Source organism: Vombatus ursinus, unplaced genomic scaffold (assembly GCF_900497805.2).
Source record: "Vombatus ursinus unplaced genomic scaffold, bare-nosed wombat genome assembly UNPS02015255.1, whole genome shotgun sequence".
Taxonomy (NCBI): domain Eukaryota; kingdom Metazoa; phylum Chordata; class Mammalia; order Diprotodontia; family Vombatidae; genus Vombatus; species Vombatus ursinus.
Window position 1 is genome coordinate 35,195,686 of NW_020955033.1, and position 18,604 is coordinate 35,214,289.

The 18,604-nt window shown below is 35.9% G+C and overlaps 1 protein-coding gene across 5 annotated transcripts in view; it reads left to right on the top strand.

Annotated features, from left to right (window-relative positions):
- The window catches only part of LOC114031828 (receptor-type tyrosine-protein phosphatase mu), a 958,139-nt gene that overhangs the window by 509,582 nt on the left and 429,953 nt on the right, over window positions 1-18,604 (top strand). For all 5 annotated transcript variants that reach the window (XM_027846963.1, XM_027846964.1, XM_027846965.1 and 2 more), the window contains exons 9-11: window positions 3,720-3,829; window positions 11,152-11,353; window positions 13,382-13,484. In XM_027846963.1, coding sequence (XP_027702764.1) covers window positions 3,720-3,829; window positions 11,152-11,353; window positions 13,382-13,484 — 415 coding nt within the window. The remainder of the gene's footprint in view (window positions 1-3,719; window positions 3,830-11,151; window positions 11,354-13,381; window positions 13,485-18,604) is intronic.

Consider the following 18,604-nt stretch of genomic DNA (forward strand, 5'->3'; position numbering starts at 1 on the left):
GATGTAGGCTCTATGTATACATTCATAGTAAGCATATTTTCCCATTGGTCATGATTTGAAGAACAATTAGAACTAATGGGAGGAACCACAAGAATGAAGCAATAAAATAAAACAACAGAGGAAAAGGAGAGCAAATAGTATGTTTCCATCTGCACGCAGACTCCATATTTCTTTCTCTGGATGTGGATAGCACTTTCCATCTTTTGGAGATGTCTTAGATTCTTGCATTGCTGTGAACAGCCAAGTCTATCAAAGTCAGTCATCCCATAATGTGGCTGTGTACAGTGTTCTCCTGGTTCTGCTCACTTCACTCAGCATCAGTTCATATAAGTCTTGCCAGGTTTTTCTGAAGTCTGCCTGCTCGTCATTTCTTATAGCACAATAGTATTCCATTACATTCATATGCCACAACTTGTTCAGCCATTCCCCAATTGATGGGCATCCCCTCAGTTTCCAACTCTTTGCCACATGGTCAGTTTTGGTGAAGGTGACATGCATAGCTAAGAAATAGGTATACCCTTTTCTATTCCTATTCAATATTTTCCAGAGGTTTATCATACCTAACTCTTCTAATATTTATTCATTCCATAATTTCTTCTTTATCCAAGAGCCATTTGGGGGGAAAACACATCTTGGAGTTGTTTGGATGGAGAAGAGAAAAGGGGATAGAAAATTCAAAAGTTTCCAGCCTCAGGGATTGCAGGGATGGGGAACCTGTGGTCTCAAGGCCACATGTGACCCTCTAGGTCCTCACGAGTAGCCCTATAACTGAATCCAAACTTCGCAGAACAAATTCTCTTAATAAAAAGATTTGTTCTGTGAAACTTGGACTTAGTCTAAAGGCTGCACTCAAAGACCTTGAAGGCCACAAGTGGCCTCCAGTCCACAGTTTCCCCACTCCTGGATTAGAGGAATGTTGACAACACCGATAAAAATTGGTTAATTAGGAATCAGATTTGATGTGTACACACACACATTTTTGTGGAAGTTGAACTCAGATTTTCATCATTTTTAGTCTAATTTTCTATTCATTTTGTCATGCTGCATCCCCCTGTAGGCTGTTCCAAAAGTCTTTGTGCTGTTTTAAGCTATTAAAGCTTTAAACTGCACTAATTCTTTTGGACTTTCCTATATATTATGTATCCTGTATACATTACGCAGTTTATATATTTCTGTATCCATCTAAATGTCCCTACATCCATCTTAAGTGTTTGTGTGTTTGGATAGATGCACACCCAAATATATATGCACACACCTATAGATATATATACCTGCATGTGAGTCTTTAATGTAGCTTAATGTATTACCTCTAGGATAAAATAGAATAAGATAAAAACTCCTGTGTTTGTCTTTTATGATCCTTCCAAATTTGGTTTGAGACTATTTTATAGTATTTGCTGTGCATTCCTGCACAGCAATACTCTGTATTCCAGCCAAACTGGCCTACTCACTGTTCCCCATATGCAGCATCTCCACACCTTTGCCCTGTCTGGAATTCCCTCCTTTCTCACTTTCATTGCTTAGAATCCCAAGCTTTATTCAGGTCTCACTTTTCACCTCCTCTGTGAAGCTGCTTCTGACATATTCCACCCTCCAAGTTGTTATGCTAGTGCCTTACCCCACCCCCAATAACTTTAAATTTACTTTATCCACGTTATTATGTATATAATCTGTGTACATGTTTTTTTTTTTCAAGTAAAATAAAAGCTCTTTGAAAACAGGTCTATTTCATCTTTGTCTTTCTATCCCCAAAGCATAGCACAGTGCCTGGCACACATTTGCCACTTAGTTAAATGTTTCTTCTAATGAATCTCACTTATATGCTCAATGAAATACTACTTGAACACCTGAAGGATCTCTAATGTTTTGCTTATGAATACTCTTTCCAGTGACATAGATTTTGACTCTGTTTTTTTCATAAATAGTTTTCCGAAGTGGTTGTGACCAAAAAAATTCATCACTCTTTCCAACATGGTGATAAGCCTCTCTGAACCTAGCTAGACTATTCTCCATACAGAAGGAAGATGTATATGTAGATTGTCACCGAGTCTGTACTGTTATGGAATCTGCCATAGATCGTACTCTACTGGCATAGTCTTAGAAGTTCCTATACCATAATGAGGTAGCAGAAAAGAAGTTTTTTTAATGGCATTATAAATTCTGTCGTAAAAATTGTATAATGTATTTGAAATCCAGCTATAAAATTATTTTTGGATCAGCTGATATTTAAGGTCATCTTTGCCCCAGCTCTCCTGTCTTTGGCTAGAGAAGTGTCTGCACATCAATAAATATTTATTAAGTATTTTTATATTCAGGTACTGTGCTAAGTGCTGGAGATACAGAGGAAGGCAAAAGACAGTCTGCCCTTGAGGAGTTCACAGTCTAATGCAGGAAACAACATGAAAACAGCTATGTACAAATAATCTTTAAACAGGATGAACTGCAAATAATCAACAGAGGGTTGGGGAAACCCTTCATGTGGAAGGTGGAATTTTAGCTAAAAAACTTGACAGAAGCCAAGAAGTTGGAGGAAAACTAACGAAGTCCCTTTATGTTTCTGTATTGTAGATGTATGTCTGCATATAATATACTCATAAGACATTAATAATACACATTTACAGAGTACATTCAAATGTATGAACAGCTTTTCATAGGCCATCTTATTGAGTCACAGAACAACCCTGTGAGAAAGGTACTATTGGTTTTACTGTCTCCATTTTACAGATGAGAAAAGAGAGGCCTAGTTAATTTTAAGTGATTTGCTAAAAGTGCTTACATGAAATGTTGTAGATAGGACTTGAATCCTGAATCCAGGTTCAGATTTATGTCCTCTACTCCCGGTTACCTTTCCATATATATCCCTCATTTGAGCATTGATTTTTATAGGTGTTTCATGTTAAGAAATTTATTTCAAGAGATGGCTTTTCATTGTCACCATTCTTTGTTTCTGGAGCACAGTATGTCCTTGATACTAGTTGGTGACCAAGTAAGTATACAAATGAGATTGTGGTTATGTTACATGTGGTTTTGTATCGTGAATAAAGAGATTTTTAAAAATTTTCTTGGATCAAGTGAGAAGACTTGTGTAAAGAACTAAGTTTTTGCTTTTGGTTTTATTTCTGGCCATGATCATTTTTTCCTGAAGAATTATTACCTTCTATCACTTAATGACACAGCAGTTAAATTTGGTTGTGCTTCAAGCATTACAGGACACAGAGGAAAGAACACTGAATTTAAAGTCAGAGGACCTAGTGCAAATCCCAACTTTGCCAGTATCTACCTGGTTGACCTTGGACAGCTTTATGGGCCTCAGTTTCCTCATCTGTAAAAAGAAGGGTGATGGAGTAGATGAGCTACAAGATCCCTTGCAGCTTTAAATTTATGACTGTTTCAAATTTTTATTTTCCTTTCAAGAATAGATAACATGATGTGAAAGTTTATCGAATATCAGTATTTTCTCTTACTCTAAGAAAGAAATGACTAGATAGTGTTTTCATTGTTTCCCTCTAAAGGAAAATTCTTCTAGCCAAGGAGAGGTGGTAGGGAGGGGGGAAGGAGAGGACTAAGGGAATAATTCTGTCTACTATTTGAAAGTCTCTGTGGGAGATTGATTGTATCTGCAGACTTTCAAATATTGTGCCTCTTTGAGAAATTAAAACCTAACGGATGCTCATCTGACCAAAACTGTATTTTTTTGTCGTTTTTGTTGCTGTTGTTAGTTCCAAGTTCTGTTCCCATTGAATCTATCCAAGGAAGTACTTTCGAGGAGAAGATATTTCTTCAGTGGAGAGAGCCAGCTCAGACATATGGTGTGATCACCTTCTATGAGGTAGAGAACATATACATGTAATTATAATTTCAGTTCAATTTAACAAGTATTTAGCAAGTGCCTACTAATTGTGATTTAAAGAATCCCATCAAATGCCAATAAATTTGCATTGAATGAATATGGAACTGTTTTGATAAAGAATTAGTCATTTAAAGCAGCCTTTTTTTTTTTACATTTAAAAACAGAAATATAATAAATATAAGTTACAATCTGTGGTATATACTTTTTGAGTGAGTATTTGTATTGAATTGGGTGCTTCCAGGTTAGTAATTGCATGTTAAATAGATAAAGCATTGAAAATTATCTTTCTTTAAAAAATTGAATTGTTTTATTTTGTTTAAGTTTTAAATATTTCAGAAGTTTAGATCTTGATGTTTCTTAACTATAAAATATTGTGTTGCTGAATTGTAGAGAATACAGATTATGCAATTTAAAAGTCAATAAAATTCACTTGGGGAATGCCAATAGAACAATGACTCTTGATTTTCAGGAATTAGCCACTCTCTTTTGACTTCAGTGTCGCGGTTATATCTAGTGATGCATGTCAGATAGTTGAATCATAGTGAAGAAGATTTTGATGAATTGTTCAAGAAAAAATAGAAGTAGCAGTGGTGACAGTCATCACCGCACTTGTAGGAGGATCATTTTACTAAGCCTATTGTAGTAAAAGTAAGCAGGTAGATTATTTTTTTAAAGCTAGCATTTATTTGAATGCAAATTCAACAAAATTATGTGTTGTTAGGTTTCTGGGAATTGCTGCTGCTCCTCATGTGGAACCTCTGCTTGAATACCTTTCAGAAAATCTGACAAAAGACTGAGCAGACTAAGCTGTCAGACAGTCATCACTGTTCACCCTCATGTCTGACCCAACTAGCCTTACACTTATGTTTCCATAAATCTTCTGAAACTTGGTATTGAAATGCAAAAAAAGAAAAAAAAAAGAAAAGAAAAAAGAAAAAAAGAAAGGAAGAAAAATTAATTGAAAGCTAAAGGAATTTCGATAAAAGAAAAAAGCTAATTTCAGTGCTGAGCTATTGATGTTGTTCAATGGCTGTCTTACTGTAAAATGGAAGAAATATTAAGAAAATGCATGACTTTGTCCCTTGTTTAATAATTACTTCTGACAATTGACTATTTGGTCACAATTTTTAGAGTTTGTCATTTTAATCTCTCTGATGTTTTCATGATTCATTTGTATGAAAATTAAGCAGAGAAACAGCTATATTTTTATAGAAAAATGCATATGATATATTGGGGCAGCTAGATGACTCAGTGGATAGAGTGCTGGGCCTAGAGTCAGGAAGACCTGGGTTCAAATCTAGCCTCAGACACTTACTAACTGTGTAATCCTGGGCAAGTCACTTAGCCTCTGTTTGCCTTAATCAACTGGAAAAGAAATGGCAAACCACTCCAGTAGCCTAGACCAGAAAACCCTGTGGAAAGCCTGGACCATGGGGTCACAAAGAGTCGGACACATCTGAGCAACTAAACAACAGTATGATATCAGCCTTGGAAGTAAAGCTTTGATGATGAGAGAGGGAGTCAATTGCCTCAAAAGATACGTAAGCTTGTCTAGAGCAAGGGCAGTGAAAGCCGGGCTGTGTCCATCTATTGCCAGAGGAATGCATATTTCTCAGCGTTAAACATTTAAATACTTAAACAATAAGAATAGAAGTCCCAACAGAAGAACCCATTAATCTCTTGGAATTTAGCAGACAGGATCTCCCAGGTGAACACTAATCTAAAATGCTAGTGCAATGAGGATGGATGAAGTTGTCATAAATCAGGCTTTTTGAAAAATAAAAGTATATGTATAAGCACGGCAGATCAATTCACTTTACATGGTACCAGAGGGGAAAGCTTAGAACTTTTTTGAGTTGAGTTTAATGACTAAACATAAAATCTTCCTGGATACAAAGTCCTTTTTTCTGTCCTCTCTACTATAATACCATCACCTTTTTATGTTCATTGTCCTCTTTTTTTCATGATCATAATAATACCTTCCATTTGCATGTAATCATAATAATACCATGCATCTCCTATTTGCAAAGTATCTTTACATCCTTTGCCTGCTTGAGCTTCGCAACAACCCTTAAATGTCCCTAGAGCTGATGTAATTAGCTGTGTTTCACCGAGAAGGAAAAGGACACTTAACTGATATAACTTGCCTGTTGTAACTTATCAGATAAGTGATGGAAATGCCACTGAAAACCAGATCTTCTGACTTTAAGATTGTGGGTCTCCCGCCACTCCCCCCGCCAACCATTCCTCTGGCAGAAAATAATGTAACTAATGATTTCTCAAAGTAAAATCTTACATACCTTGAGATTAAACCTGGTTAATGTAGAGGACCTGTCAGTCAGAATATAAGGAACTGTGAGAGTAGGAAAAATAGGGACATCAAATAAAAGACAAGGACTGGAGTATGGATTAGAAAAGAAAAAGTTAAATAATAAAGGAAACCAAGCATCTCTTTTTGGAGAAGGAAGTGGAATTTGATAATTATGTGTGGAAGTAAAGATGAAAATAAAGAATCATTAGGATAAGAGAAGATCAAATATAGATAGATAAATATAGATATAGATGGTATGATAAATGTAACCAAAGGAAAAAACATTAGGAAATATTTGTAAATTAAAAGAATAGAGCATTGTTCTCATTCTTTGCACATTCTTAGACTTCCTTAGTTCTTGCTCAATGAGGTAATGACAGTGGTAAAAATAGACCCCAATATCTGCTGTCCTAGGAGCTTCAAGTCAACAAGCATTTATTAAGTGCTTCCTAGGTGACAGGCACCATGCTAAGTTCCCTATTGCTCACTGTTCATCTGCTGCCTGGAAGGGCTGGGTTTGACTAAGTTGATTTGAATATGGGCATTTGTTTGGTCTCCACGAAGGACAGTTAGTTTCACTTTAGCTATCTTACAGCTACCTTCCCTTAGGGTAAATATACCCCTACTATTGGGCAGACTTCAAAATATATGCCTTTGTCATGGGCTGATAGATTTATCTCTCTGTTTTCTATTAATTTCTCTCCCCTCTCTTTGGTATCAGAAGACATGATCCTCTTTTCTGACAATTTTCCACCAATTACTCATTCATTTTATCCTCCTTTCCCCCTTTCCTAGCCACCTTTGAAAAAACTCAAATTCATGAGTCAACCCTAAGATTCAACTAGTCTCAACAAAGTTCTTTAAAAAAAGATAGTTAAGCATTTATTATGTGCATTCTAGGTACCATGGTCGATACAGAGAAAGATGAGCTATGACCCCTGATTTCAAGACGTTTTCATGGTAGTTAGAGAAAAGAATATGAATCTGTGAAAAACTGGAAATAGTAGGATGCAATGGAAGGAGTTCTTGACTTAGATTCAAAAGACATACATTAAAATCTAGGCTCCTCAACTTACTACTTATGTGACTTAAAATATATTAACTTCTCTGGACTTGTTTAAGTTATCAGTTTAATGCCATAGAAGAGAGATCACATGTCATATAATTGCCAGATGGATAACAATTGCAATAGGATTTCAAAGGGGAAACCCATCATTTCAGGATAGGATAGTCAGACAAGGGTAAACAAAAAGTTTGCTACGTGCACTGAGTATTAAAGGATAGATAGGGGAAGAGGAAGGGAAAAGGAATTCTCAAGGCATAGACTGGAACAGTTAAAAAAAAAACATGGGGAAAGTATGACACTTTCTGTGAAAAATAAAACAGTTTGACTAATGGAATTCTTATAGGGCAATAATGAAATAAGGCTGGAGAAGATACATTGATAATTAATTGAACCTCATATAACAGGATATGAAATGTAGACATTATGGTAAAAGTAACGAGACAGTGATTATTTTTGTGTACAGGAGTACAGGATTGAGTGGAGATATGAGGCTGAAGGTTAAGAAAACTAGCTAGGATACTATTGCGACAACAGTAAGTAGTCCAAGAACAGGCTAAGACCCTGAACTAGATTAATAGTGGAAACTGAGAGGAAGGGTTACGTATGAAAGAAGTTAGAAAGGAAGAGCCAATAGGACTTGGTACCCGAATATGGGATTAGAAAGTGAGAGGAAAGAGTAACTAAATAACTAAAGATAACTAAAATTTTAGACCCACAAAATTGAGAAAATGATAGTACCATAAACAAAAATAGGCAAATCAAGAGAAGAAACTATTTTAGACAGAAGGCTGAGTTCAGTTTTAGACACATGGATTTTTAAATATCAATGAGAAATCTACGTGGTCTAGTTGGAAATGGAAAAGGGGAGGGGGGGGGGGAGAGAGAGAGAGAGAGAGAGAGAGAGAGAGAGAGAGAGAGAATGAAAATCAGAACTTGTAGATTTGAGAGTCTTCTACATTTCAGTTCATCCAACAATCAAGAAATATTTATTTAATTTATTTAGCATCAGGCACTTTGCTTATCTCTAGAGATAGGAAAAATAAATAAATAATCCCTAGCTTCAGTAGAGCTAATGTTCTATTGAGAGAGACAATGTGCACATATAAAAGAATGTACAGAATAAACACTAAGTTGTTAAATTTACGATAGTGAGAGAGGATTCTAGCAGTGGGGAGAATAAACTTGAGAGCTGTCCTGAAGGAAGGGTGGGATTCTATCAAGTGCACAAGAAGAGGCCAATCTTTCCTGCCTTGCAGGAATGTATCTGGACTGCTATAAAGGCCCAGAGTCCCGGGAGAGAGATAGTGTCTTGGGAACGGAACAGAGAGGAAGCCAGTTCAGCTGAACCATAGAGTGTGGGAAGGAGAGTAATGTAAAATGGGACTGGAAAGATAAGGTAGGGGCTTAAGTTATGAAGAGTTTCAAAAGCCAAGCAGAGGAGTTTATATTTTATCCTAAAGGCAATAGAGAGCCATTGAAGTTATTGAATAGAGAAGTAACAGGGTCAGAAGGCAAAACATTTGACAAATGAAGAGTAGATAGATTGGAATAAGGAGAGAGTCAGGAAGACCCATTACAAACTCACTGTGATAGTCCAAGTGAGAGGTGACTGGAACCAAGATGGTAGCTATATGAGTAGAGAAAAGGGTTGAATGGAAGAGATGTTATGGAGGTTAAAATGTCAAAATTTGTCAACTGATTGTGAGAAATGTTGAAAGTGAGAATGACATCAAGGTTGGGATCATGAATGACTTGGATTTGGAGGGTGGTAATGTGCTTAACATAGGGAAATTCTCAATCATACAGAAGCTGGGAAGAGGGGAAGGGTTGGGAGGGAAGATAATGAGTTCTGGAAGGCTAGACGAAGGGTGGTCCCCTCGATGGAAATAAGCAAGTTGGGTGGAAAGGAGTAGAGGGCAGTAGTCACTGAGACCAAGGAAATGAATGAGATTAAAAAAAACAAAGGTCGTAGCACTAAACCTTAATTAATGGCCTTATTCAAAGGGTAGAAAAAGATAAAAGAAGAACAATGGATCTAGAAGTGGAATTGTTATACAAATAGAAGGAAAAATAGAATTTGGTGACATCATGGAAACCAGGAGAAAAGAAAGGTTATAGAAAAAAAGGTGTTCCCACTCTTTTGAATATTGCAGATGTCAAATAGAACAGAGGAAAAGAAACTAGACTTAGCAACTAGAAAATAGTTTTTGACCTTCAGAAATATGGTTTGAGAAGAGTGATGTGCAGTGGAAACCAGATTGGGAAGAGTTAAGGTGGAATGGAATCAGTTCTTAAAGACTGCTAGTTCAGGAGTGAAAATAAGTGGAAAATACTAGCTGGTTGGTGGCAGTACCGTCAAAGGTCTTTAAGGCTGACTTAATCTATAACTAGGTTAAGCATACTTGAACCACAGGTGTCTAGCTTAATGGGTTATCCTGACAGCTAAGAATAGAGATCTAGGCAAAAGACCGTCATGTTTTATGTTTTTTTTTTCCCCAGGTCAGCTTAAGTGTATGACAGAGAATATTTTGTGAGTAAAATCTGTTAAAGGGTTGATATCCTGAATATTCTACCAGTCTGATCATGTCAAACGTGGTTGTGATTGAAGTACAGAGCAAACATTTTCTTGCTGAAGCTTAGTTGATTCGATCTAAATATTCTTTCAGAGGTCTTCTTAATTATAATGATATGGTATAAACATAAGAAAAAAAGAATGTCAATTATCACTTTGTATAATAACAGTGTTCGTGTTCATGTACATAAATTACAAGTGAGTCTACCAATTTAAGAGCAAAAAAAGTGCTTGGTTTTGCAATTTAAAACTTTTGAATCGGTTCCTAATTTAGAAATTATGTCATTAAAGCCAGTGGAAGTCAGCAATCACCACTGAAAACTCTTACTTTGGAACGTGTGATGAACTCGTTTTGGAGGTTTAAGTTAAAATAAAAATGAGTAGCACTTGACAGGACAAAATGCAAAGACTCTTGTCTGTTCTTCATACATCAGTTTTTGAAAGATTTATTGTTTCACCTCTATGAATAATGCTTCCACTTCTATCTATTAAGTGTCTGAGGGGAGATTTGAACCTACATCTTCCTGACTTCAAGTCCAATGCTTTATACCATGCAACCTCTCAATTCTAATCACATCACCTTAATGACATGAATTTTCAAGGCAAAAAAGAAATCAACCTGGTGACTAACTTTTCAGTGATGAGCCCTTGGATAGAAGAACAAGGCCTCATAGTTAAGAGCCTCTCTATTTCTAGCTCATCAGATTTGCCGGATGGCATTCCACATACCAATAAGGCATCAGAGTAGAACTTTAATAGAGGACTTTCTTCCTATGTCTGTACATTTGGATGAGTTCACATTTCAGCCCAAAGTAAAACCCTGCAGTCTTGATTGATAGCCAGGATTACCGAAGAAAACCAGAGTTTCAATTTCAAATACAAATGCCTCGGCTTACTTTGTGGCAAAACATCTAAAACTACTTTTGCTATCAAAAGAGGACTATCTCTTATGGCATAGAGTCTAATAATAGCCACATTGATTAGAAATGGAACTACAAGCATATTAGGCCTTTATCTTGTGTGGTTAATTGCATTTTTTTGTTCAAACAGTAGCATGATTTAGACATTTTGAAGGCAAGCAAATTCAAAGTATTAGCTTAAGCCTGAACCCATCTTTAACACCATAAACTGTCTGGCCCCAAGTTCTTCCTGTCTATAAAAGTAATAACTCATAACTGTCTTGGCTGAATTCCTGTGTCCCTTCATTGGATTCAGGATTTGAAAAGTCTGAGGGAGCAGGATAGCTTATCATAAAATGTCTGACAGTGCATACATCAGAAGGGTTTATTGGATAAAGATGCAATCTTGTCCATCTGCTCAAGATATTTTATCACATTCTTATTCTTTTGCAGATCACCTACAAGGCAGTCAGTTCCTTTGACCCAGAAATAGATTTATCCAATCAAAGTGGAAGAGTTTCAAAGCTGGGAAATGAAACTCATTTCCTTTTTTTTGGACTGTATCCGGGTACCACATACTCCTTTACTATCCGAGCAAGCACAGCCAAGGGCTTTGGACCTCCAGCAACAAATCAATTTACCACAAAAATATCAGGTATTGTTGAAAGTGAATGACTGTGTCCTTCATCAAAAGCAGTGTCATCCTTTGGATGCTAAATAAACAGTCCATTTTCAGGACTGGCCAGACAAAAAGACATTTTGAAACGTTTGAAATTTTTGGATGTCCCACAGTCTGATTTGTGGGGCTCTTGAGATTACCTTTTCAAAATTGTGTAACTCATAATTTATGGAAGCACAGAAATGAAGCAGGTACAACAATGTCTGCTGCTGTTTCAGGATTTAGTGTTAGGGTTTTGGAAGTGAGACAGAGGGTTCTGTTCAGTGTTCACTCATCCCTTACACAATTCTGAATTAGCCCAGAGACAGTGCTGGAAAATTTCAGTAATGAGCCATGGACTATTGAGAACTCAGCAGAAATGCCTTTCTGTTATGTGGATAGAGTTTGCTTATAGAGGTTAGTAACCTCCCAGGGTAATTCCTTCTCTAATAGATACACAGGATGAAGAATGAAGACTGACAGCCCAAGACATAGTTACCTCTAACTTTTTAGAAATTCAACTGTACCTCCCTTCAGTGGCCAGACATTTTAAATGTGTTTACAGAGATGTATAACTATGTGGGGAGTCTTTTTGGGCTGATTTTTCTCATTCCTGTTTGGGGAATTAAGTTGGACATCTGCTGTGAGATACATACCAGTGATGGAGTTCATTTCTCCAAAGGGGTCTTGAAATTTTTCAAAACTTTTAGGCAGTTGGGTGCCTATTTCTCATTTTGGAGGGAAACCCCAATCAGATTTTTAGTTGGTACAGTGTTTTCATTTTGACTCCTACTCATCATTACTATTTTATTAAACTTTTATTATTTTACTATTTTATTAAACTTTTGGGTGGATAATTGATAGCAAGAAAACACTGAGGAACACTGCCAATTTTCCAGCAGGTTTTTGGTGGGGGTGAAGTTTAAAGTTTCTTTTTGATCACTTGTCACTCAAAGGATAAATTTATGGTATATAAGCCAATGAAGATAATTTTGAATCTGAATTCAAATGTGATTGTAAATTTAATATAAATTGATCATGACAAAGCTAGAGGAAAAGGGTAAACAATGAATAATCTGACAAGGACTTTGGGAATGTAGACTTCACCATAAAACTCCCAGAAACAACACTAACAGAATATAATAGTACTAAGAAACAATCCATGGGTTTTCTAGATAAGGCACAAGAATTTTTGTTAAATACTTTAAAGTAGTGTTTCCAAAATTTTTTAATTCAATTAAAAAAACATTGATTAATACTTACTTTGTGCCAAACATCGTACTAGGCACCAGGCTATAAAACAAAAAATGAAACAGCCCCTGCCCTCAAGGAGCTTACATTCTACTAATCCTTATCACTGAATGCTTTCTCCTATGGATGTATCCTCTCTCCATGCCTCTTTAATCATCCCTTCACAGAACACGCTCGCATGAAACTAGCAGTCTCCTTGATTTTGAAAGCCTTTAGTTTTCTGCCTGGGCTCATAATAGGACCAAAAGCTCTCTCAGAAGATCCTTGGTAAGAGGAACTTGAGAAGAGAAAACATTGCCTTACTGATAATGATAGCCTCAATACTTCAAATTTAGCAACACCTTCCAGCCTCCCTGAGGACTCTTTGGGCATCTGGACCCACAGTCTGAAGAATATTATTTATAGCAAAAGTATACTGAAATTTAATTTTTCTGGCCATAACACGTTTTAAAAATTGGCCTTGGAATTAATGTAGTTAATTTTGTACTCCAGTTTGAAAAAAAAGAATGCTAAATAAAAAGACTGTACCCATTCTGTCTTCTGCCTAGCTTCTTTAGATATACATGTAGGGGAATGTAAATAAAGTCATTTTGTGGCTATGGCCACCACTTCACTACAGAGCTCGGTATTTTTCATGTGCTCTTTGCCTTGGAAGGAAGATTTAAAAAAAAAATAAACTGCTCAGGAAAATCCAAATCTGCAACCAAGTAAATCAAACATAACGAGTCTCTCTCTCTCTCATTTCCTTTTGCTCTGTCTTGTTTCCTTTTGCAGCACCTTTGATGCCAGCATATGAACTGGAAACACCCCTGAATCAGACTGATAATACTGTGACAGTTTTGCTGAAGCCAGCCCAGAGTCGAGGCGCTCCTGTCAGGTATGGGCCAGGGGGTCTGGGTGCAGGAGCAAGGAGTCTTCTGGATATTAACATCCAATTCATTAATTTCTTGACTGTGTTTCTTAGGGATTTTTTTTTTCCCACCCGGCAGCCAGCTTGTAAACCCATATCTTTATTAGCTCTAATTAAGTTAAATAGCTAAGGAAAAATGAAAGTGCTTTGATGTTGGCTGCTCAATTATTGTTTAAAGGATTTGATCCAGATGCAAGTGGCTTGTTCTTTGAAGATAAGGAACAAAGCCCCAGTCCTTGTTGGGTGGGTGGTTTCTTTACTTATGAAGGTAATTGCTTGACTGCAGCGTTTAGAGTTCAAGAGCAAATTACATTTTTGTCCTGAGCCATCTATTTTTAATAATCTCTCATTTTTGTTTGCCTCCAATTTTAGTGAGGTAATTAATTTTTTTTAAAATTGAGTATAAAATGCATGTCTTAAAATATATACATCTACACATATATACATATATCTATATAAGTATAGTTATATGTATATAGGAGGCCATATTGGAAAGAAAAAGATTGTAGAATCTATATCTGACCAGATTTGAGTGTGTTTTTCTTTTTTACTACCAGTGTTAATGACCATAAATCCTCATTCCATGATACTTTGTATATTATATACTGGCATAAGATTATATGTTAATCTTACAGTCAGTAGAATTAAAGAAATCTGTTTTTATAGGAAAGAGTAGAAGAAAGCTGAATTGCTCTAAATATGAACTTGACATATCTCATTAATCTATATAAATGAAGTTTACACTTGTTCTGTAGGGAATTTAAACTCTTTACCTTTGAATTATAAGGAAAAAGTTTCTTGATAATTAATATGTGTCATTACTTCAAGAAAAAAATTGCCCTCAGAATTAAGATCTATAAAAATCTCTTGTGCCCATATTGCTGTTGAAGATTTTGATAATTTTAGTTCATTTTTGATATATGGTTCTATCCCATCACAAAGGAGTGGAAATGTCACTCTGTGCTTTTCTCTAACAGTATCAAAGGTATTCTAAGACCAATTAGATTACTTTCTGTTTTGCATAAAATACCTGGTCTAAATTCCAGAGAATAGAAGTAGAGCACCTGTTGACATTTAAATCAGACATTTGTGATAGAGTGATTTTTCTCCTAAAAACAGTTTGCCTTAGAGAAAAGGTGAGGCAATAAAACGAGAGAGAATCTGAGTTAATCCAAGGCTTCAGAATTATAGAGGAATTGCTGGAGACTTTTATATAAAAAGTCTGGAGATGTTCGTAAAACATTTTTGCTTCATCTTATTATCCAGTTGGGCTCAATGTGAAAGCACTATGAAAACTGTAAATATGCCCTATTGTTGTAAAACAATGTATCATCATCATCATCGTCTTCATCATCGTCTTCATCATCGTCTTCATCATCGTCATTGTAAACATGAGACTTTTGGGGTTACCTGTCTAGTAGAGAAATGTAATAGAATGAGTATTGGGCCTACAGTTGAGAGAGATGGGTTTAAATTCCAAATCTGACATTTACCAACTATGTGACAATGGCCACATCATTTATCCTCTCAGAGTCTTCTTTTTTTTATCTGAAAAATGGGGATTATAATAATATCTACCCCACTGGATAGTTGTGAGGATCAAATGAGTTAATGAATGCAAAATGCCACATAAATATCTACTCTCATTTTTGATAGTTGTGAGTTGAACTGATTAAACACTGTCTTTGACAGTGGCTCTGATATGGATTTTATTGGTTTTCCAGGACTTGGGGTTACAGTCTATGAGTGTGGAACAAAAATAGGATCATAAGATTTCGAGTTGTAGAGAAAGGACCCTTTTCTTTATATGCAACTAACTTGCTCCAATGGAGATTAACGTATAGCCCTAGTTCCACTAGCATTGTGATTGAACCAACTTTTCTAAGCTAAGCTTAATGCCAACAGCATTTCTGGGAAATCATAAGTTATGTTTTTGCTGAAGTTAAAAGGATTTTCAAGAGGTTACTCATTCTCACTGCTTCCAGATTGTTCTATAGTATCAAGAAAAGAGGGTTCCTAACCTTTTGATCTCATCCTGTCCTCCCTCCCTCCTCCTGGATCTTGCTCCGTCAATTATTTCCTCCTGTTAACATTTTCCTGAATGTTCAAGTCCTACAGAAAAATTCAATAAATATTTATTAGGTAACTATTATGTTTAAAGAATAGTGGAGAGTATTAGGAAGAAGTCAAATTCAGAAAAGGCATGGTCTGTGCCTCCATGGAACATCACTGACTGGGGAAATGATTTGTCCTTTTTCTCCAAAAATGTACTAATATCTTTATTTTCCCGTAATTGCTTTTAAACAACTACATTTCTTCAGAGTAATGTAATAATATGGTACTAGAACATATTAAATTTAAATAAATTGGAATTTTTGTTTGTGCTCATTCTTAAAGATGCATTTTAAAGGATATGCATATACATATAATACCTATGCATGTATACATTTGTGCATATATGTGCATATATATATATATGTATACACACACACACACACATACACACACATACACCCTGTGTAAATAGATGGATGAATAGGTTAGTATATGAACAGTGGGTCAAGTAAGAAGGTGGAGAAGATGCTGAACTTCATTTGTAGAAGGCAGAACAAGTAGAACCTGGTAGTTCCCTATACCAGTGAAATCACAGGTCCATTCTCAATTCCTAATAAAGTTACAGGACTTTACAAAAATGCATATAATACAAAATGTAAACCACTGTATCAGACAGGATCAAACTATATGCTGTGTCTAAATCTAAGGAGAAAACAGCCAAGTGAAATAAATGATTATTAATAGCCAGTGATTTGGGGAGAGTCCTGATTTAAAAATTCAGTCTCTTGAAGGACATTTTCCGACCCCACCCAGGTGGGGAAGCCATTGTGCTCTACTCAAGTTTAGGTGGGGATAAATTCTTTGAATAGATTGCCCAAGACTGGGGGTAAGTAAGTAACATATTCAGAGTTCATTTGAATAGGTTTAGACCCTCATTGTAACATTCATTCTCTCATTAATTGTGAACCAATCAGAATTGATTGCCATGCAGAGGGATGAGCCAGCTGCCATTGTTGTCTTTGTTCTAAGAGAGAGACAGCTAAGTGACCATCCTTTTTAAAAATAAACATGCTGGCATTATTAATAAAATGATTAAATTACCCAGAAATTATGTCTTTCAAACTTTTTAAACATCACATATGACTAACTATAGTTAATCATTAGAGGCCTCTGGAGTAGGTGGCATGTCCTTGATTCATGTAAAACCCTGGATTGGGTTCCTGACTTAAATAGAAGGGAAACTGTTTTCCGTTAGGAAAGTTGAATTTTCTTAATAGACATTCAAGTTTAACAGTAAACTTATTTCAGTCTCACCTGTCATAGATTACCTTTTTGTTGCTGTTAAAAAGTAGATGTTCCCTTTAAGGGGATTAGTTAGTTGTATGTTGGACCATAATGAGACTGATTATCTCTTGAAGTGGATAGAAGATCTAGTTGAAGTGGTTAGTTTGGAAATTGTAGCTATAATACCCTAAAGCTAAGTGGAGGATTTTAAAATCCTTAGAATTCATTTGCTCTTTGGGGATATAAGAACACTGATTAGGGTGGTAAAAGGGATTTTAAACACAAAGCTACAGAGTAGACAAAAACAGATGAACACATCTGGAGATTTATAAAACACTCATGTAATCAAACACAAGAAAGTGCTCCCCGAGCGAATATGATAAATAGAAGAAAGAATAGAAATGAAAGTGAGCATCTGTTTACTTGCCCAAATTGTGCTTAGTATTATGTTTTCAAAGATACTGTGATTGTACATTTCCAAAACCCATGCTTTTCATTGATTTTATTTTTTTTCTTTAATCTATATTCATTGGTGTTGAAAATTTGGCCATATCTCATTTATGCTCTTCACTAAGTAAGGTGACTGGATCAATCGATTCTCTTCCAGTCACCCCAGCTTGGTTAATGCAGATTCTTGAAATTGCCCTTAACTCACGGTTTAAATGATTGTTGTCTTTTTATTGATCAACACATCAGTTCTATCACCTCAAAGTATTTAATTCTGAGATAGATGAGAAGAACACAAATTCCGGCAGTCAAGTCATTAACTCAGAGACTTAGGGGGTCAGGATTTTTTACCTCTCTGATTGGGTTCAACTTTCATCCTTCCGTATGACAGAGAAACCTTGTATTTCTTTTTCCTATTTAGAATCGTCTTGCTATTCTTTCTCTTCCTCACCACTGTTCAATAAATATACGTACAATCTTTAGAAAGATTTTTGGCAAGCGCTGAAGTTGCTTGAAGTGAAGGATAAATTTTACAGAAGCTGTGCTTTTGTTATATTAACGACAACAAAAAATATCTTTCTCATGTTTTTTTCTACTTGTAATGCTTATCTCATCTACTGTGTAGCTCAATCTCACTGATTAATAATGTGTTTGCTACTTATTCTAATGGCTCATAGCTACAGGCAATATATGGGAATGGTGGTAGTCTGTTTGTTTTCCCATAATTGCTTTGAAACAAACTGCATTTCTTCAGAGTGATAGTACTATACTGGAACATATTTTTTGTTGTTGTTCAGTCATTTCAGTCATGTCCAATTCTCCATGACCTCATTTGGGATTTTCTTGGCAAAGATACTGGTATGGTTTGCCATTTCCTTCTTCAGTGAATTTTATAGATGAGGAAACTGAGGCAAATAGGGATGTGTGACTTGCCCAGGGTCACACACTAGCAAGTTTCTGAAGTTACATTTGAACTCAGGTCTTCCTGACTCCAGGCCTGGAGCTCTATCCACTGTGCCACCTAGCTGTCCCAAAGAACACATTAGAGTTTAATAATTTGACATTTTGTTTTCACTGATTTTTTTTAACTGTGCTGTTTTAGGGATAGTGTCTTTTTTTCTTTTGGTATGTGCATTAGAAGCCCCTGAGTTGAAAACATATAGAAAACCAATGGAGTATATTCATTTTCCTAAAAAATTATCCACTGTGTATGTATATTAAACAAAAATTCCTAAAATGTTGAATGGTTTCAAAAATGTTGGGTGCTGTTGAGTTTCCTAAAATGTATAACTACATTTATT